The following is a 22,115-nucleotide window of genomic DNA, read 5'->3' as shown; positions in this document are numbered from 1 at the left end:
TCAAATTCTATTTGAGTTTTGTCTCTCTTAGAATTAAAAATGTTGAGCAAAGCGAGACCAGCTTGCTAGTATCTATCCATCCATCCATTTCCTACCGCTTATTCCCTTTTGTGGTCGCGGGGGGCGCTGGCGCCTATCTCAACTACAATCGGGCGGAAGGCGATGTACACCCTGGACAAGTCGCCACCTCATCGCAGGGCCAACACAGATAGACAGACAACATACACACTCACATTCACACACTAGGGACCATTTAGTGTTGCCAATCAACCTATCCCCAGCTTGCTAGTAAATAAATAAAATGTAAAAAATAGAGGCAGCTCACTGGTAAGTGCTGCTATTTGAGCTATTTTTAGAACAGGCCAGAGGGTGACTCATCTGGTCCTTACGGGCTACCTGGTGCCCGCGGGCACTGCGTTGGTGACCCCTGACGTACACATTCATTCACTTTCCTTACTGGGTAAGCTGGAGCCTGTCCCAGCACTTTGGAGCACATATAAACAAAGTATAGTCCCCAATCAAACGTTTGGGATGTGGATAATAATGGAAAACATACAAAATGCACACAGAAGTTCAAATGGAGATTCGAGCCCGGACCTCCTGACTCTCTTGTGCTAACCAATGTAGTCAAACAACCAGTTATTTGGACAATAGAAAGGTTACAACTCTTGACTGCAATTGGTAATTGTTTCACTAACAAGTTGTGGATTTACACAAAGAGTTATAAAATGGTTCATGTTTTATTATATGCAAAGAGTATTCAGCATTAGCAAACTGTACAAACATAAATTAACAATTTTCATATTTTTGTACACAGTGTGTTTAGATAAGGTAGTGATGTTTGATCACTTCGGAATAATACTTATAACCAAACATTAATAATACGATTAATAAATCTACAGCTACACAATCAGTTATTGTTTGTCTATAGGGGCTTTCAAGTGCATGCTCTAACAGGAACAAAAGTATGTATATATTATATATAACAGAAAAAACATCTTTATCACAATCAAAGCAGTAGAAATACGAGCTTTAGCTTTAGGCGGGGAGAACATCCACGATAAAGTTCGCAACTTTCGGTGCTAACAGAAAAGCCCTGCCTCTACCGGAAGTCGCAGACGATGATGTCACATGTTGATGGCTCCTCACATCTTCACATTGTTTATAATGGGAGCCTCCAACAAAAAGTGCTATTCGGACCGAGAAAACAACAATTTCCCCATTAATTTGAGCGAGGATGAAAGATTCCTGTTTGAGGATATCGATAGCGACGGACTAGAAAAAGAAAAAGAAAACGCGATTGCAATCGTGTTGCATTGAGACGGATTCAGATGTTTTTAGACACATTTACTAGGATAATTCTGGGAAATCCCTTATCTTTCTATTGTGTTGCTAGTGTTTTAGTGAGTTTAATAGTACCTGATATTCGGAATTGTGTCCACGGGTGTCTTGACGCCAATGTCTCAGGGGAGTCGACGGCAGCTATAGACGGCACAAGCTCATCTGATATCCGGTAAGAAGCGACTTTTTACCACAATTTTCTCACCGAAACCTGCTGGTTGACATTCCGTCGTGATTCATGTTCGCTTGACCGCTCTGATCCATAGTAAAGTTTCACCTCCAGGAATTTTAAACAAGGAATCACAGTGTGTTTGTGTGGCTAAAGGCTAAAGCTTCCCAACTCCATCTTTGTACTTTGACTTCTCCAATATTAATTGAACAAATTGCAAAAGATTCAGCAACACAGATGTCCAGAATACAGTGTAATTATGCCGTTAAAGCAGACGACTTTTAGCTGTGTGTGTGCACAGCGCTCATATTTCCTAAAAACGCGTGACGTCTTGCGCGTACGTCATCATTACACAACGTTTTCAAGACGAAACTCCCGGGAAATTAAAATTTGCAATTTAGTAAACTAAAAAGGCCGTATTGGCATGTGTTGCAATGTTAATATTTCATCATTGATATATAAACTATCAGACTGCGTGGTGGGTAGTAGTGGGTTTCAGTAGCCCTTTAACTCTGCTGTTTATTGGTTAAATCTTTTCAGGACGAATATCCTTAAAAACTTGAGCTTTTTTCAATCTAATAATATTCCGCTCAATAAATAGTAGCAGCACTGGGAATAGTGGACGACTTTGGCTCCCAACGTGAGTGTATTGTAAATAGTTCTTTGTTCTTTCTCATTGATATCACTAAAAAACCTTCATATACATATTTAAGGTAAACACAATTTAAAAATATATATTTAAAAAGGTCCATTAGTAATTAAAGGGCTCCTTGTCATAATGGTGCATCCCAACAGGGGGCGGAGCTTGTGGCTGTAGGGCACAGGGTGAAAAAGGGCACATTCACAGGAGTCCTTGGCGAAGCGATATAGGTGGATAAGCAGCTATATAGGTGGGGGTCCGTTTGTGTAGCGCAGCATGGGATGGAAAGAGCGGGCAAAGTTGTTGGCGTGGTGGCAGCTGTAGTCCTCCTGGCTCATAGGCACCAGGCAGGCCAGGCCAATGAGGAACAAGAGGAGCAGCTGCACGGGGAGCGCAGCTCTCAGGACACGATGCAGGAAGGAATGGCCTTTGGAGGAAGAGGAGGAGGATGGCGAGGAGACGCCGTCCAAAAGGTCAGAACGGGAGGAAACGCAGCCAGCGGCGCCGGCTGACCTCCTGCGGCTGGGAGGGAGGATACACAAAAGGAGTCAGATACGCCAAATATTTGCAAAGCGTTACTGTGCCGAGTCAAATGTCTTTTAATTGAAGCACCAAAACATTCTTATCTCATCAAAATACATTTGGAGGACTAATGTGCACGTCGCAAAACAACGTTAGGTACAACTGAAATTCAATAAAAGAGCTGCATTATTTGGACAGAGAGTACAAACCCCGTTTCCATATGAGTTGGGAAATTATGTTAGATGTAAATATAAACGGAATACAATGATTTGCAAATCATTTTCAACCCATATTCAGTTGAATATGCTACAAAGACAACATATTTGATGTTCAAACTAATAAAAAAAATTTTTTGTGTGCAAATAATCATTAGCTTAAGAATTTGATGCCAGCAACAAGTGACAAAGAAGTTCGGAAAGGTGGCAATAAATACTGATAAAGTTAAGGAATGCTCATCAAACACCTATTTGGAACATCCCACAGGTGTGCAGGCTAATTGGGAACAGTTGGGTGCCATGATTGGGTATAAAAGCAGCTTCCCAAAAAATGCTGAGTAATTCACAAACAAGGATGGGATGAGGGTAACCAATTTGCTTACAAATTGTCGAAAAGTTTTAGAACAACATTTCTCAACGAGCTATTGCAAGGAATTTAGGGATTTTAACATCTACGGTCCATAAAATGATCAAATTCAGAGAATCGGGAGAAATCCCTGCACGTAAGCGATGATATTACGGACCTTTGATCTCTCAGGCGGTACTGCATTAAAAACCGACATCAGTGTGTAAAGGATATCACCGCATGGGCTCAGGAACAATTCAGAAAACCACTGTCAATAACTACAGTTGGTCGCTAAATCTGTAAATGCAAGTTAAAACTCTACTATGCAAAACGAATGCCATTCATCAACAACACAGAGGAACACCGCCGGCTTCAGCTCATCTAAGATGGACTGATGCAAAGTGGAAAAGTGGTCTGACGAGTCCACATTTCAAATTATATTTGGAAACAGAGGACGTGGTGTCCTCCAGAACAAAGAAGAAAATAACCATTCGGATTGTTATAGGTGCAAAGTTCAAAAGCCAGCATCTGTGATGGTATGGGGGTGCATTAGTGCCCAAGGCATGGGTAACTTACACATCTGTGAAGGCACCATTAATGCTGAATGGTCCATACAGGTTTTGGAGCAACATATGTTGTCACCCAAGCAACGTTATCATGGACGCCCCTCCTTATTTCAGCAAAACAATGCAAAGCCACGTGTTACAACAGCGTGGCTTCGTAGTAAAAGAGTGCGGGTACTTTCCTGGCCCACCTGCAGTCCACACATGTCTCCCGTCGAAAATGTGTGGCGCATTATGAAGCGTAAAATACGACAACAAGACCCCGGACTGTTGAACAACTTAAGCTGTACATCAAGCAAGAATGGTAAAGAATACCACTTTCAAAGCTTTAACAATTAGTTTTCTCAGTTCCCAAACGTTTATTGAGTGTTGTTAAAAGAAAAGGTGATGTAACACAGTGGTGAACATGCCCTTTCCCAACTACTTTGGCACGTGTTGCAGCCATGAAATTCTAAATTAATTATTATTTGCAAAAAAAAAAAAGTTTATGAGTTTGAACATCAAATATTTTGTCTTTGTAGTGCATTCAATTGAATATGGGTTGAAAATGATTTACAAATCCTTGTATTCCGTTTATATTTACATCCAACACAATTTCCCAACTCATATGGAAACGGGGTTTGTATAATATGGAATATCTATTAAATTGAACTTTAATTGTACTTTGAAACTATTGAGGCCTGTTTCTATGATAGTGGTTATTTTTATTTAGGCACAAAATCTAACGGCTCCCAGTGTAATTATTATACTAATACAGTACCACTATTAATATACATTTAAAAATTAGCATTTTTGTGTAAGTGCAGTTGATCTTGCGGCCAACATGTTGAAATGCATAAAGGGGATTTGTATGTTTTACAAACAATTTGTTTTATATATATTTTAGAAAAAATCTTAGTCAGAGTGAATGAAATACCACAAATCTGGATAACAGTGTAGTATTACTTTTGGCACAAAAATAATACAGCTTTAAAATCCTAATATAAAATCTGGATTATTAAAATAAATTACAAATGTCCGATAAATGCTTTAAAATGTAATATCGTAAATTATCGGTTTCAAAAAGTAAAATTGATGACTTTTTAAAACGCAGCTGTAGGGAGCGGTACATATCTGGCAAAACACGGACTTAGGGAGAAGCAGTTGCGTCTCCCAGTCAGCAGCCCCTCCTCTCTCCCCTCTCTCACACACAACACAGGAGTTGCAGCATGACTGCAGCATGAGAGCTTTATTGGCGACGCTTGATGACTTCATCAAACCACAACGCGCAGCATAACAACAACAAGAGTGTGTTGTTGCCGGTGCTGTAGCCATGGCTAACAAGCGAGCTCACTCTGTGACTGACTAACGACCCCATGTTTATGGTTTGGGATTATTTTAGAGTGTGTCCGACGGATAAAAAACTTGCAATTTGAAATGACTGCAGCAATTTGGTTATGCGAGGAGGATCCAAGTTGTCTTTTTTTTATACGAGCAATTTGATCTCCCACCTTTTCAAGAATCATAAGGAGATACACGATGAATACAAGCGGAAGATGGATGAAAAGCAAGCAGCGAAAAAAAGTAGCACCACACAGTTGTAGTTTAAAGACTCGGCCGACAAAAAAAAAATTACAACAAAAACCACCCCAAGGCGAAAGCCCACGCAATATGGCAAAAGCTACGCTGGAGTTTGGTGTGGCTAGTCGGCCCTGCATGGCGCACACTTTGCAGCTTGCAGTGAGCGGAGCTGCCCTGTCTCAACGCATCATTTCAGAAGCTCTGGCTGGCTGCTAGGCCACTTCAAGCACTCACCACTAGCTTGCAGCACATTTGTGTTACTCATACAAATTGTTAGAGCAGGGCAGATTGAGCGCAGTTTATAATTTCCTGTTTTACAGTATATACCACGCAGTCTTGCACCAAAGGAAGACTATGTTATTGTGTACTTTATTACTTTAGTATACTCTGGACTGAAGCTGTGTGCCTTCATTGTTTTTGTAGCTGTTGTTTTGAGGCATGTTTAAAAAAAAAATATTGCACTTCGTAAGAGTCAGAAGTATAGTATTTCCCATAGGGTATCAGGATTATCTCAGGGAGAGCATGTCCCAAATTCCACACTGCTGTTTTGAGGCATATTAAAAAAAATAATGCACTTTGTGACTTCAATAATAAATATGGCAGTGCCATGTTGGCACTTTTTCCATAACTTGAGTTGAAGTTATTTTGGTAAACCTTGTTACATTGTTTAATGCACCCAGCGGGGCAGCACAACAAAATTAGGCATAATAATGTGTTAATTCCACAACTGTATATACCGGTATCGGTTGATATCGGAATCGGTAATTAAGAGTTGGACAATATCGGAATATCGGATATCTGCAAAAAAGCCTCTATCGGACATCTCTAAAAAAAAAAAAATCATACAAGTGTCCAAAGTGTATTTTTAATAATAGTAATAATGTTATCATTTTATAGTATTTTGACAAAGAATGTAAAGATACATGTGGATTAAAAAAAAAAAATCAATAAAGGAAATGAACCGAGACAAAAGCTAATTTCTGTATTATAATGTATTATACATTTTTTAAAAATGTATTATCATCGCTCTGATCAGGGGGGTCTCAGATGATTAAAGACACAAAACACCTTGTGACTTCGGGTTTATCACTGATTATGTGTCCAAGTATCACCAATAGGTGTATTTACCATAATAATTGTAACTATGATATAATTTTGGCCGAATCTTAATGCAAAATATGGATTTTGTGTTTGTTAACATTGTGATTGTAATAGTAATACTGTAATGTTATTAGTTTATTATTTTGGACACAAAATCTCAGTGCAAAATTGAGATTTGTTTTAAATATAAATTGTAGTCATTTTAAAGATACTTATTTTATATGTTAGTATCAGCTTGGTGTCCAAACACATTGACAACAGCATGTCTGGGCAAAGAGTTGGGGGAAACGTAAAAAATGCAAAACACATCCAATCGCACACAGGAGACTCACAATCAAATACGACACATGACCAGCAGACACACACACACACTGGTACATACACAAACCAATGACGTCAACCTCCAAGCACACACACACACACACACACACACACACACACACACACACACACATGAACGAGTCAGTGGGAGGAAAGCGTGTGTGAGAGTTCAATGCCAAGTTTTGTTTTGTTTTACAAGCACAAGCAGCACTTAGTGTCTGGAGAAACATTGTAGGCTGAAACAGGCTACGGCCATCTACTGGCAAACACAGTATTACAATGTTATAAGAGAAGCAGCAGCTGATCAAGGTGAAGCAGTGACACAAAACATCTAAAGAAAAAAAGAACAGCTTGATGTGACCCTGCTCCTTTTAAAGAGCTGGTCACATGACCTCAAGAACAGGTGAGGGATCATGGAACATCATCTTTCACACGCTTAGATCAAATATTCCCCCTTTTAGTTCAGATTCGGTTCCATGATCCCATTCATCTTTCTAGCTGTCCAAAAGGGAGGGTGAGGTACCTGTGGCGGGGGTCGCTCTCAGTGGGTCCAGGGTGGGCCTGACTACTTTTGCCTCGAGGCTGAACGGCGTAATGAGCAGGGAATGGTAAAAAGAAAGAAAAGAAATGTTTCAGTCAAGAGGCAAATGAAGACATAAAATAACTAAAAGGTTGCTGGAGGGAAATATTCATCAACAAAGCAGCAACGTAATCAATGATGTGTCCGATTGGAGCACGCAAGAAAGCTGGCTTCCCAACCTCTAAAAATGACAAAAATAGAGTAGGATTTTTGATTAAAAATTTTATGAAAAGCCAGGTTTCCTTGAGGATCAACATGCTGAAAAGCAGCATATCAAAAAAGCAGGGCACGCTACAAGGAAGTATTCAGGAGACACTTTAGTGCTAAAATATTAAGATGTATGAAATTTGATGGGAGAGAAGACAGTGTTGTATTATATAAAGGAGCATTAGAGTAAAACAATTTCATCTACGATTACAATGTGACTTTAGGGGGGGATAGTAGATAACAGGAAACTTTCCTCAAACGCAAGTAGGAAAGTCTTGTAGTTTGAAGAAAACAATATAAAGATTGAGGACTTTTATGAGTGTTCACAATGATGATATAACTCACATAATTATGTGAATTACACAAATATATATATGTATATATACATATATATATACAATAATGTAAAAAATAAAAACGTTTTGTAAAATCAACAAGCTGCAACGTAAGATGAATAACGTTTTGACTTAAATAGAAATTTGTTTGATCAAAATAATGTTTCAATAGAAATATGGTATTGGGGGAAAAGCTGTAATTTTACAAGAAAAATCCATACTTTTAGTCATAATTAATAGGCATAAATAAAGTTAGATACAACAGATAGACTTTTTTTTAGGCCCTTCTAATATGGCTATCATAATAATATTTAATAAAAACATTACCAATCGTCTGCAAGCTTGGATGTTTGTTGAATCAGATGCAAGACCAGCAGAAGTCATGCCAGATTTGACAACAGTTCGGGGTATGAAATCCTTAAAATAACAAAACACCACAAGTTGGCTAAAGTAGCATTCAACAACAAGATGGTGTGCACAGGGAGACGGTGCCCCACCTGTTGCGTGCTCACAACCTCCAGTCGCCTCTGCAGCCCCTCCAGGTCGCAGTCGACCTCCCGCAGGAGCAGGCGCAGCCTGTTCCAGATCACGTGCACCTTCTCCTGGGCCTCCAGACACTCGCTGCCAGGGGAACGGAGAGTAGTGGGCGTGGGCACTGCCGTCCTGACCAGCAGCTGAGCTGAGAGCTCCTGGAGGGACGACACCTTCTGCTGAGAGTCCAGCAGCTCCCGCTTGATTTGCTGCGCAGAAGAACAAAGATAAATGTTTGAGCACTGAAACATCATGGACAAAATATTTGGGTGAAAACATGGAGTTGAATGCTTTGCAGTTAGAATAGATTTTGGTGCAAATCTCCTCCAATTGCATCCAAGCTTGCACAGCCCTTGCTTTTTATGTAATGTGTTCCGGAAAGGGCCTTCCTCAAACTGTTCCCAAAAAAGTACATGATGGGAAAATGTAGGAAGCACTAAGAAGCCTGGTCCAACTTCTTATAAAAAAACCTAATTTTTTAGGAGTGTGTCTCAATAGTTTGGGTCTGCAGTAGATCCCTTTCATTATTCCAGCACATTTACTGAATTTCCCCTGCTTTAGGGTGTAAATAATTGCTTTTTATGGTAAGTTAAATAAAAAGTGGGTAGATGGCACTATCTACAGTAGCAAAAGTGTACTACGGCTATAAATCCAGCAAAATTCACAAAATTCAATAAACATTTTCCAGCAGGAAGCTGCTTTGACAAGATTATACATAACCATATTATAAGTACAATCTCTGAATACTGTATGCCTGAAATTAATTATGAAAAGTAGGCATTATTTGGCATTTTAATGGGTGGAATGTTCATTTGCATTTTTTCTTGGAACGTAACAACCGGAAATAGCAAGGCTCTACTGTCTATAGAGATAGGATGTGCTCTTGTAACTTACAGTCAGTGTCCTGAGATGAGATTGTAGCGTTTCATGGTCCAAGTTGGAAGGGACGGGAACCACCTCATTCCTCCGACGGTCGATGTTCTCCAACCACAGCAGCAGACCATGACTCATCTCGTGGAACTCCTAAAAGAAGAGATGCACTTTTTTTGGTGCGAGGTATATACTTTTCTGAAAAAAATCTAACTTTTATTATTACTTGAAAGTTATTCCATAGTTTTGTATGTTTTTCCGCACCTGGCACTGCATGAGAGCCTGCTGTAGCTCCTCCCTCCACTTCTCCAGCAAGGTGCCCAGGCGATCCCAGGATGCGTTCATCTCCTCTAGGCCGTCCTTTAGCTCCCACGCCTCCTCAGAGTCGGGCTTTGATTGGAGGAAACTGGCGCCGGTCAGGTTGATGGAAAGCAACTCCGACTTGTGGGCGTCCATCCCTTTCTGCAACTCCTGAGCACCAGAAAAGGGTTGAGGATGCAAGTAATTTCTTGAGAAACTGATGCGAGACAAGTCAAAGACAAACCCTGAGTTTCTTGATCCTCTGCTGGATACTGTGGATGTCTGTGCTGCGCTCCAGACCTCGCATCTGGCCCAGCTCTGCCTCACACTGACCCAGCCAGGCACGCAGAGTCTGCAGGTCTGATATCAGTTGCTGCCAATGCTGCAGGTTCTGCTTGTGCTTGTGTTTTTCACTGAGAGACTGAGCATGGATCAGCTCCCAGCGCTTGATCACACCTGAACATGGGACACAGATCCTTTGAACAAAAATGCTCACCATATTGACAGACAAATTAAGTTTTTGTGTGAGTGTGTGTGTGCGACAGACCTGCACTCTGACTGTCTGCGCTGGTCGGATTGGTGAGTCCTGGCATTTCATCTTCATCCTCTGTGAGTTCTTCCTCAGCTCGCTTCACTGCTTCTATGCTGCCGTGACACTCGCCCATCAGACGCATCTGCATCAAAGTTTGTTTCATGTATTTAGCATACAAAAAAAAAAAATCTAAAATAATTCATTGTGATCAATTCTAATTTTTTTTAAATATTATTTGCAAAAAAATATTTACTAAGCCCAGCTGTTCACCAATAATGCAATAAAATACGAGTACTACAAAAAATCCTTAATGGGGGTAAATAAATTAAAAACAAAAAATTTAAGATTATTAATCCATTTTTTGCTAAAATATTTTCAAACCCTTAAAATCAAATAACTAACTTCAGGTGCAGCGAGTAAAAAGTGAACCAGTATACATATGCAAGTACTGTAACGCACATAGCCCATGTAGGTGGCATCAACATCAGGGCTGGAGCGGTTGGTGGCGTCCTCTCTCGCCTGCAGGTGGCAGCGTCCTGCATCCAGAACTTGGTCCAGTTGCCTGAGACTGGCCTCAAGCTGGCCTGGCTCACCTGCACAGAAACCACTTCAGGGTGAAAATATGGAAAATGAAAAGTTGTGGATGCATTTTGCAAAAGGACACAATTCATGCATTAGTGTGACTGAAGGCAGGCTCGGACATGTTATCCACAATACAGGATTATATTTGCTATGATAAAAATATTAAAAGTAGTTCACAGACTAAGGATGGACCTTCAACATGAAATAGTTTCATCTGCATGCTGATGGAGACAATGTATGTTTTATTTTGTGTGGATGGAAGCTGCAGCTGCAGTGTTGTCCCCTGTTGGGGTGTTGTTAGAAAAGCATGCGGTGATATGGAGCTTCTGAGGCATCATGCTGAGTCATTCCTAATTAGCTCTGAGGTTCCTACCAGAAGACGATTTCAATGTGTTCTCAGTCAGTTTTATATAGGCCTCTGGACTCTCGGGAATAACTACATCTGGAGAAAAAAACATAACATTGACTATTTATTAACTTATGTCTAATACCTGTGCTTGCCGGACATCAGTGACATCTGTGGTCATACCAGGTAACTACAGGACATTCGTTGAAGGGCTAACTTTGCTGTTCTCTCTGGAGTTTTGAGATATATTTACATATAAAAATGTTTGAAACTAACCTGACAGCACTGCAGTAGCTGTCCTCAGATACTCCACCTCTTCCTCCTCCTCTTGCACTCGGCTCCTCTGCCTGTGGCTTCGCCCTCCCGGGCTATCCAGACCCCTGCTCAGGTCGTAGTCATGGTCCCACTCTAACGGGATTGAGTCCACACTGGCTGGGGTGTCCCGGCCTGACCGGTCCGCCCGAATGAGGGTGGTCGCACCAGAGGGTGGTCGGCTGGAGGTTCGTGGAGGTGTTGAGTTGACCCACTGCAGTTCGTAGAGGTCGCCGCCGTCCTCCATTTCCAGCTCTCTGTCTGAACCCTCAAACTCGTCATCCACAAGCTGTGAGAGGAAGGAAAAACATTAGAAAACGAAGTAGTCGCACATTAAGCATATTGTTGCACTACTGTGTACTTACAGGTAACCGGGTAAGCTTTTTGTAGTATCTGTTGACCCGGCCAAAGACCTCTTGGTAGTATCTCTGCAGCTCTTCCAGCTCCTCTTCGATCACAGCTGCATCCAGAGGTTCACTCTTCTCGATCAGAGCGTCGCCCTGCCTGAACACCAGCTCAATCTTGCCCATGTTTAGGTGAATCTCCTGCTGGAACGCCTAAAACACAAAATTATTGTGAAGGCTGATTTCAAATCTGTGGTAAAGTGGCATGTTTACCTTGAGTTGTTTAATCTTAGCGTGAACGTCACACTCGGAGAAGTGCTCAATGTTGGTGAGCTGAAGGTCCATCTCTGTCAGCCACACCAGGATGCTATCCCGAGCCGTCTCAAACTCCTCCCTCTGGCTGATGAAGTGCTGCAGGAGCACAGTGCATATAAATGCTTCACTGACATAATCACATGACAAAAATCCTCCTGAGACCCAACATCCTGTGCAGTGGAAATTTGCAAAAACTAATGTCCATGCATCGAGTACTTGTCTCTGACCCCCTGTCTGAGAGAGGCAATGATGAGAGGTATAGCAGATTAATCTCACTTAACAAGTGGCTGGCTAGTTTTTGTAGAGAACAGGGACTAACGTTTATTGATAATTGGCCATCTTTCTGGGGCAAACCGGGCTTGCTAAGGAGGGACGGCCTTGACTCTAACCGGGAAGGGGAAATCACTCTATCTAGAAATATAGACCACTATTTAAGACAAGCTTGACTAACTACACTACAGCAAACTCGTACACAGACAATTACAGTGTCTGATAGTCTGGGTGAGGAGTCAGTTAAGCGAAAACTAACCAGCGCCAGGCTGGAAAATTCCTGTACACATAGCATTTATCGTAGAATAATACACAACTCACATTATGTTTTTTCTGTAGTGACTGTGCCAGAGGTACCGAGGTGGCAAATTATGATGCATTAAATCTGTCACAGCACCAAGCAAATAATCTCAAGATCCTCATCATATCAATTCCATCAAAATGATTTAAGGCGCACTACCCAAAATAATTATGTTGTTAATATCAGTACTGCGAATACCATTAAAAAAAAATCCTCAAAACCGCCCACTACCTATAAAATGGGCTTTGAGGTGCTTAGAAACAACAATTTTAACGTCATTGGTCTCAGCGAAACCTGGCTAAAACCAGATTAATTTGAATGCACATATTGCACTTTAAAAGTGGTGGAGAGGTCGCACTAATATCCAATGAAAACCGTAACCTTACCCCTAACCTAATCAATAAATATAAATCATTTGAGGCGCTTACTATGAGGCCTGTCACATCGCTACCTCTCCATCTGGCTGGTATCTATCGTGCCCCCCACCCCCGGGCCCCATTCGGACTTTATCAGTGAATTTTCAGAGTTTGTCGCTGATCTAGTGACGCACGCAGATAATATAATTATAAGGTGGATTTTAATATTCATATGAATACCCCGGCAGACCCTCCATGCGTGGCGCTCCAGACTATAATTGATAGCTGTGGTCGTACACAAATAATAAATTAACCCACGCATTGCAAAGTTAATACAATAGACCTAGTCCACCACCTCCAAAGTTATGGTACTCCTGTACTACAAAGCAATGTCCGATCATTACCTTTTAAAATTTTGAAGTTCTGAGTCATTGTCAACAAGCTAGTAATAACCACTGCTTTAGCAGCCGCAACATTAATGCTGTCACAACTACGACTTTTGGTGGCCTATTGCCTTCGGTAATAGCACCATTTCCAAATTATGTGGGCTCTATCAATAACCTCACGAACAATTTTAACGAGCGTTTTCTATTCGGGCTCCAGTACTCTGAAATGCCCTACAGTTAGAGATGCTACCTCAGTAGGAGAATTGAAGTCCCATCTTAAAACTCATTTGTATACTCTCGCCTTTAAATAAACCTGTTGTTGGACCAGTTGATCTGCTGTCTCTCTTTTCTGCTCTGCCCTCCTCTCCTGCTTGGAGAGGACATCAGGTGACCACGGATCAGCCTCCACGGATCAGCCTGTTCAAAGTCTGGACCCATGATGGACCACTCCTCTTTGCATCAGTTGGTGGCGTCTCCGTGCAGCTGACTTGTCTCTTTTCAAGATGATCCCCTGCTGTCATCCCAATGGACTGGACTTTCACATGAAGTGGGGACCCGGGGTGACCACTGCTTATGCATCAGTCAGTGACGTCTCTGCGCCGCGTCGTGTCTACATGCAAGAGGTTGTCCTGCTGGCCCCACTATGGATTGGACTCTCACATTAGTAACTGTATCCATTCGGCATCCATTGCACTGGACACCCAGGGGGTCCCCACATCTGTGATCCCTTCCAAGGTTTCTCGTTGTTCCCATTGGGTTAAGTTTATTCTTGCTCTGATGTGGGATCTGAGCCGACGATGTCGTTGTGGCTTGTGCATCTCTTTAAGACACGTGTGATTAAGGGCTATATGAATAAACTTTGATTGATTGATTGATTGATTGATTATCAGGCCATCCAGTGCAGAGGATGCTGGTTCACAGTATGATAGTTCAACCCTTGTAGATGATGAGGTTTGTGTCATGTGCAGTTGCTACCTTAAGTCGTCGGAGGATGGCCGCCACCCTTTTCTGCAGGTTGTCCCATCTCCTGTTCCCATCATGCACCATTTCTCTGAGGTGGCAAGACGAGTCGGTGCGGTTCTCACGAGCCAGGCGTCTGTACTGCTTGTTGATAAGCTCCAGCTGGGTCAAACACTCCTGTACTTGGCGCTGGAAGGCCTGAGACCGAAATAAGTGTTGATATTACAGTACACTGAAAGGTCCTTGAAGCTTTGCGCATCAATAACAATGGAGCCAAAAGTGAACATAGGTCTGGCTGATGGCAGCAGACCAGTAAGCAGCAGTGCGCACGTGAGCTATGATGGACTGCAACAGCTGAGCGGACCAGCTCAGGCAAGTTTTTGTAGCAAAACCCTTTTCCACTTCCTCTAACCTGCTGCATCTCCGTCCTGCAGTGTTTTACAAACATGCAACACAGCAAACGGAGCGCTGTCTTTCTCCTACTCTCATGATTAGGAATCCAAAGTAAACGCACCTCAAACTTTTTGAGTTCTTCTTTTCCAACAGTGTAGAGGACGCCAGCGGAGTTGGGCATGGCGGCTGTTCTCTCTGAAGTCTTCAACCAATCCTCAAAACGCGAATAGTCGTCTAAAAACTTCTGCCACAACCTCCAGGTCTCCTCAACCCTGCACAGAAATAGAGCATGCATGACTCGGCATCATTGATGTGCATTCATTTGCCAAGCATGCTTCACTGACTTAAGCCTCCTCTCCATGGACATTGCGCAGATGTTCCTCCAGCGACGGTCCAGCCCTCTGGTAGCCTGCTGAATGGAGTCGCACTCGGTCTCGGTGGAGCAGGCGTCGCAGTCATGCAGGAGAACTTCGCACAGGTTCAGCACAGACGCCACCCCTGTACTGTGTCTCTCGATGTCCCTCTGCAGCTCCTGAAAAAGGAGCAAGTGTTACCTATGTTTAGCGGTGTATAATTAATGTGAGTAATTAATTAGTCATATTTACTGCTGCATTTTTTCATCACATTAGATATATTGTACATATACAACAACTAAATTAATGTACAAAACAAGCAGGCAATTATTTTCACCAGGAGAGAAAAAATATAATCTTAGAAAAAGACAGAATAAAGCATTTGTTTGGACCACCCCAAATACATATGTATGTAGAATTAAACCATGGAATAGATTAGGTAAAGAAATTAAACAATGTACTAACCCAGCAGACACAAGATATTGGTACAATGTTGATTATACATACATGCCCCTTAAAACTGACTTTGAAACAACATTGCAAAATAGTTATATTTGTAAATTGAGACAACGTTCTAACATTGGATCCATGTTGTTGGTTGGGAAATGACCAAATTTCAATGGTCAAATCAACGTTACAACCTGACATTGAATAAATGTTTTAAAAAACGCATGTTGTTTCAACATTGTGTTTGTGTTGTAAAATATTAGTTGTAAAATGACTAAAATTCAATGCTCAAATCAATGTCAGAAATTAACATTGATTAAACGTCGTCAAAAACATCTTGTTCCATTGTTAGGTTTGAGTTACTCAACGTCTTGACCTAATTCCACACGTTCTCAACATTGTTTTAATGTCTTGTGCTTGCTCGGAATACATTGATTTTCAAACTGTGGTACGCCAAATAGTTACTTGATTAAAGTACTGTGTTTCATTTCTTATTTTCAACATAACAGAAATGCTGACAAACAGCATCTGATATCATATCAGACACTTAATATTGGACGTGGGTGGGATTGAATACGCTTTTCTTCTTTCTACTCTTTTTTTGAATTGTTTGAGTGCCTCTGTCTTGTTTATTGTGTTGTACATTTGCAACATGATTCAAATAAATCATAAATTGTGGTAGTAAAAAGTGTGAAAAGGAGGTCTCTGTCACTAGATTTGGCCAGGTTAGGCAAGTTGTTAGTGGCTTTAATTAGTGTTGATAGGAGGAATTAAACATAACAAATACTTAAAAATATACATAAAAGATTTAATGATGTGTTTCTGTAGAAGTGTGGTTATAGTTTAAATATCTTGTTTTTCGCGTAGAGTAGATTATGTTTAATTTTTCTAGCGCAATTACACGCCATCTTGAGAAATGGTATCACTTTGGGTTTGTTTTTGACCCACATTAAGATAACTTTATAGTATTATGACACATCTATACATGTATATAGTGACAACTACATGTAAGAAGTGTACATTATATCCAAAAGCAGAGGAAAACCAATGAGTTCGACATTAAGTTTTTCTTGCACAAAACAGTGCTTATGGTTTTTTGATGTGTCCACTTCAGCACATTATATGGACTTGTTGTTTTATTTTAATACATAAAACAGACAGTATCTCTCAAAAAATAAATTACTTTATAATGGCACCTTTTTGGTTATATATTTATTTTAATATCAATGTGATGAATTTAAATGAGAATACTTTAAGTTGATGTTTTTGTCAGCATTTTCTTAGGTGAGATGAAAAACATTAATTGGATTCATTATTTACAGATCATAATTAATTCATCTCTAATGTGTTTAATTGTTTGACAGCACAACAGTTATGTTCATGTTTGGACACAGCAATGGTGAAAAACAGGTTGATGTTTGTGTGAGTCGTGCTGCCATTTCCTCATGTGCTTCAGTGTCACTTCTTTTTTTATTAAGTCCAATGAGCCATTTCACCATAAGAGTTTGTGTCTGTTGCTAAAGTGATGTCTTGTGGGTTTTATTCCTCCACTGCATTACTACTTGTCTGGGCTGTTTGATTTAAATATGCCTTGCCTGCTGCTGGTTGAGCTTTCTCTGGATCTCCTGCTCATCGCACGTGTCGAAGACGATTGGCCTGGACAGCTCGGTCTCAATGTGAGACAGCCAGGACCGCAAGCTGCTCATGTTTTTGTCCAACTGCTGCACCGCCACAAGGGTCTCCCGCAACTTCTTCACCCTGATGGAAAGCAAAGCGAGAGGGGCGAGTTACATAAACTGTAACACCTGGAGATGCCCTTCATCCGGGAAATTTTACTTTAAGAGGAGGCAGAAGTAAAATAAATTATTATAATATTCAAGTCATTTTTGATTGCATTTTACCTATGTCCCTAAAATTTTAAATCAACCATGGAGGCAAGGCGGAAATATTTATTGAATACTCTTGCTTTCTTTATACTTCCTCCAAACAAGACGTTTGGAATTCGCCCAATTTGTGAAGTTTTTCCCAAGTCTGACATCAGGAGATATGATCATACATGGTAGAGGTTTACCTGAAGACCTTTGCGAGTGTCCAGCATTGTAATGCCACATTGTAGTCAAGGAGTTCCTTACAAGTATATTGTACATACAAATGCACATACATACTCACTACACACAATTATATATACATATACACACACACATTACCCACATACATAGGTACCTGTACGCCCCCACATACATACACAAATACAGTACATACATACATTCAGAGTACGTACATCCACACGCAGATTCACTGTACAAACACATATATACACATATGCATACATAAACTCATGCATATAATAAAGTTTCATCAAACATATATTAACGTTGTTCCCCTAGCGTAAACTGGGTAATACACGGCACACTGACAAAGCCTAACCTATTGTTATTATAACAATCTACAAGGTTATTAGCGCTTCTCTTTCTTCCACTCCATTCATCAGCTTTCTTTTATATTTCAAGTGCCCACAACATGGCACATCCTGAAGAGAAAGTCAGAAAGCGGCTTGAAAATGGTCTGTACAACAATGATTTACGCAAACTTTTGTCCAATGAAGCACCATTTCATGTTATGTAGACCACAAGCAAGTATTTTAAATGTAGAACAAAAATCTTAGTAATACCCCTTTAAACCATGCAAAAAAATCTTGCCACAAAGACTTAATAAAAGTGAAGGTGGCAGGAACATTAAATATTATGTCAATTTGTCTTTAAACCCCTAAAGCTTGTTATGCAGCAAGAATTAACCAACACACTACCATAAATTCTCCACTTATAATTGGGCTTTACATAAAGCACAAAGAGGACAGGGCATTGGAATTGGAAGCAGGAATGAGAAATATTATATATAGATAACTATTATTACTATTGAACAATTATTTGGGCAACACGGTGAAAAGGGGGTTGTTAGTGCATGTGCCTCATAATATGAAGGTCCTGGCTCGGGGTCTTTCTTTGTGGAGTTTGCATGATCTCCCCGTGACTACCTGGGTTCCCTCCGGGTACTCAGGCTTCCACCCACCTCCAAAGACATGCACCTGGGGATAGGATGATTGGCAACACTAAATTGGCCCTAGTGTATGAATGTAAATGTGAATGTGAGTGTTAATGTTGTCTGTCTATCTGTGTTGGAGACTTGTCCATGGCGTACCCCGCCTTCCGCCCGAGTGCAGCTGGAATAGGCTCCTGCACCCCCGCGACCCCAAGAAAAACAAGCGGTAGAAAATTAATGAATGGATGGAATAATTATCTTTAAGAATTTCGCACAACACAGCAGCAACAAAACCAATGTTGCAATAGCATTAATACCGCTGAACAAGGGGCAGCACAGTGGAAGAGGGATTCGTGCATCTGCCTCACAATACGAAGGTCCTGAGCAGTCCTGGGTTCAATCCTGGGCTCGGAATCTTTCTGTGTGGAGTTTGCATGTTCTCCCCGTGACTGCGTGACTTCCCTGCGGGTACTCCGGCTTCCTCCTACCTCCAAAGACATGCACCTGGGGATAGGTTGATTGGCAACACTAAATTGGCCCTAGTGTGTGAATGTGAGTGTGAATGTTGTCTGTCTATCTGTGTTGGCCCTGTGATTAGGTGGCGACTTGTCCAGGGTGTACACCGCCTTCCGCCCGAATGCAGCTGAGATAGGCTCCAGCGACCCCCCGCCACCCCAAAAGGGACAAGCGGTAAAAAATGGATGGATGGATGGAACAACATACAAAGTGTAACACGCTTGAGTTTCACACCAACACCTGATAGTGCTTATTTAATCCTACCCATATCATAGCAGTTTTATCCCATTTCTTTGTTCTCTGTTTGTAACAGAACAGTGAATAAATAAATAATACGTGTACAATAAGTAAGTAAACAAATATTAAATACCTAAATATTAGACGTATAAACATATACACAATAATTAAAGTTATCATAAATAAATAGTTCAAGTGATTTATGGTTCACCTATGAGATGATTGAGATTAAATTTATTTATTTTTTTAATAAAAAAAAGTTCATGTTTAATATAATTCTTCTTCTTTGTACTTTGTGAACACTTGTAGTTTGAACAGTTTCTTGAACTGAATCATATTGGTGCTTGATTCCGTTTATTTGCTGAATCCATTCCATAATTTAATTCCACACACTGATATGCTAAAAGTCCTAAGTGTTGTACATGCATTCAAAAGTTTCAATTTAGATTTATCTCTGAGGTTATATTTCTCCTTTATGTTAAGTATTGTTGTAAATTCTTGGGTAATTGGGTTATTGTTTGCTTTGTACAGAATTTTAGCTGTTTGTAAATGAACCAAGTCGTTAAACTTCAATATTTTTGATTAAATAAATAAAGGGATGCCCTCCATATCCAACGTTATGTAATATTCTAATTGATCTTGATCCTTTTTTGTAAAACAGTTAGTGAAAAAGTGCACATTTTTAGTTGTTTTCCCATATTTATATACAATAACTTAGATATGGTAACACAAGGTCGAAAATATGGAGTGATCTTTGGTCCATAACATATTTTGCTTTATTGATTATTGACATGTTTCTTGTCACTTTATATTGTATATTTTTACATGAGATTTCCAGTTCATTTAGTTATTTATTACTACACCCAAATATGTGTTTTTTTGAGTTAATTGAATAGAAGCATTATTTCGAGCATTTACAGTATAATAGTTGTTGAAACAATTTATTACAATATTATGATATTTGTACATGTCCAATTTCCTTCCTATAGAACAACTAAAAGCATATGGATAAGTTATCTATTGTTTGTATGCAGTCATACAAAATAAAAGGGAGCCCTGATTTGACCACCATCAAAGTCCACTTTTAACTGTAAATCCAAACCATGTTTAAAAACACAGACATATAACAGAAAAGCATCTCAAAGATTGTCCTGCCTGTTAACATCGCAGTCACAGTGTGGCAGATCCTCGCCTGGGCTGTCTGCCATCTTATCCAGGCCTAAATCCAAAACCATTGGGTTGCAAGATTCCCAGAGACGTTAACTTGTCTGCATGCAAACGGTCTTCTTCTCTTTCGTCTTCGTAGTGTACTTTCCCCCCACTAGAGTCTGTGCAACAGGGAAGGTGGGATTGGGGTGGCAGCTGAGGTGGCACAAGTGTGACTTATCAACTGTTCGAAAAAAAAAAAAAAAGCCTGCGTGTGGGCGGGTGTGAGTGTGAGTGCCTGAGAGTGACAAGTACTGCTGTTTCTAAAAGCAGACTTACAGTCAGAGGCATGTGGCCATGCTGGACGAGTACACAGCAAAAACACACACAAGGAAAGGCTGCAGGAGCCATGCATGAAAAAAAAGTTGCAGCATTCAACAGAAATGCCTGTGATTTTGTTATTTTGGTTAACGACAAAAGAAGAATGCAGCTGTATGTTTGAGGTCACAGTGTCCTCCTCTGCCTCAGTCCCAGAGGGCAACAGCCGGATGATAGACGGGGGCGGGGTTTAGAACTAGGTCCAGGACTTTACAGCATACACTAAAAGTATTGGGAACTGTTGGGTTCTGATACCATTCTGTTGTTTTATCAATGGCCGTTAATCTATTAGAAAACAGATTAACACCACATCCGCCTAGTGTCACATAGAGGTCACAACAACATGTCTGCCCGAAGGTTCACTTACCTGGCGGCAATGAGGTCCAGCAGGTGTTGCCAGCGCTCGCTGACTTTATTGAGTTTGTGTTGAATGTCCGCTGCCTTGCTGTCCTGGCTGACACGGGCTAAGCGCTCTCCCATGAGCTGCAGCTGCTGCTTATTCTCATGGGCAACACCAACCTCTTCCTGATAATCCTAGTTGAGAGTCAACCATAGGTAAGCACATGGAGTGTTCTATGAAACATGTAATTTGTGTGTATAAAAAACCTTGCGCAGCTTTTCGATCATCTCTTCGATGCTGATGTCCCCATTTTGAGAGACTTTGCTCTCCATCTGCGTGAGCCACTCGCACAGCTCCTTGTTCTTCTCATTGAACACTGCCCACTCGTTCAACTTCTCGCTTACCTGCTGCCTGCGCAGAGAAAGCTGAGGCCACAAAAAATATGAATACACACAAATACATTATGAATACAAAAAACTGCATTAGGTTATATTATTGAATACACATTGATTTTGAAACAAATTTAATATGATAATACAATAAAATAATATTAATATTTATCCATTAATCTATTTTCTACCGCTTGTCCCTTTCAGGGTTGCGGGGGGGTGCTGGAGCCACCTCATCATAGGGCCAACACAAATAGACAGACAACATTCACACTCACATTCACACACTAGGGCCAATTCAGTGTTGCCACACAGAAAGATCCCAAGCCCGGAAATCAAACCCAGGACCTTCTTATTGAGAGGCACACGGTCGAACCCCTGTTTCCCCGTGCTACCCATAGTAATAATTGTAATTATTTAATTGTAATAGCTTCACGGTGGCAGATGGGTTAGTGCGTCTGCCTCACAATACTAAGTTCCTGCAGTCCTGGGTTCAAATCCAAGCTCGGGATCTTTCTGTGTGGAGTTTTGCATGTTCTCCCCGTAAATGCGTGGGTTCCCTCCGGGTACTC

The 22,115-nt window shown here is 40.8% G+C and overlaps 1 protein-coding gene across 6 annotated transcripts in view; it reads right to left on the bottom strand.

Annotated features, from left to right (window-relative positions):
* Window positions 1-721: 721 nt before the first annotated feature.
* LOC133552925 (nesprin-1-like) overlaps window positions 722-22,115 on the bottom strand; it is a 109,274-nt gene continuing 87,880 nt past the window's right edge. For 4 of the 6 annotated variants that reach the window (XM_061900528.1, XM_061900529.1, XM_061900530.1 and 1 more), the window contains 19 exons: window positions 21,421-21,579; window positions 21,182-21,348; window positions 17,094-17,256; window positions 15,043-15,230; window positions 14,820-14,970; window positions 14,321-14,503; window positions 11,991-12,128; window positions 11,739-11,930; window positions 11,338-11,662; window positions 11,089-11,157; window positions 10,593-10,726; window positions 10,149-10,275; window positions 9,846-10,057; window positions 9,566-9,772; window positions 9,326-9,454; window positions 8,398-8,640; window positions 8,228-8,317; window positions 7,302-7,360; window positions 722-2,672 (listed from right to left, as the gene is read on the bottom strand). In XM_061900528.1, coding sequence (XP_061756512.1) covers window positions 2,393-2,672; window positions 7,302-7,360; window positions 8,228-8,317; window positions 8,398-8,640; window positions 9,326-9,454; window positions 9,566-9,772; window positions 9,846-10,057; window positions 10,149-10,275; window positions 10,593-10,726; window positions 11,089-11,157; window positions 11,338-11,662; window positions 11,739-11,930; window positions 11,991-12,128; window positions 14,321-14,503; window positions 14,820-14,970; window positions 15,043-15,230; window positions 17,094-17,256; window positions 21,182-21,348; window positions 21,421-21,579 — 3,216 coding nt within the window. In that variant the 3' untranslated portion in view covers window positions 722-2,392. Of the gene's footprint in view, window positions 2,673-7,301; window positions 7,361-8,227; window positions 8,318-8,397; window positions 8,641-9,325; window positions 9,455-9,565; window positions 9,773-9,845; window positions 10,058-10,148; window positions 10,276-10,592; window positions 10,727-11,088; window positions 11,158-11,337; window positions 11,663-11,738; window positions 11,931-11,990; window positions 12,129-14,320; window positions 14,504-14,819; window positions 14,971-15,042; window positions 15,231-17,093; window positions 17,257-20,445; window positions 20,651-21,181; window positions 21,349-21,420; window positions 21,580-22,115 lie in introns of those variants that run through there. The other 2 variants (XM_061900527.1, XM_061900532.1) reach the window with 2 other exon arrangements.

Source organism: Nerophis ophidion, linkage group LG05 (assembly GCF_033978795.1).
Source record: "Nerophis ophidion isolate RoL-2023_Sa linkage group LG05, RoL_Noph_v1.0, whole genome shotgun sequence".
NCBI lineage: Eukaryota > Metazoa > Chordata > Actinopteri > Syngnathiformes > Syngnathidae > Nerophis > Nerophis ophidion.
Note: the sequence above shows the minus strand (reverse complement) of the source record. Positions and strands in the feature narration are given on the sequence as shown.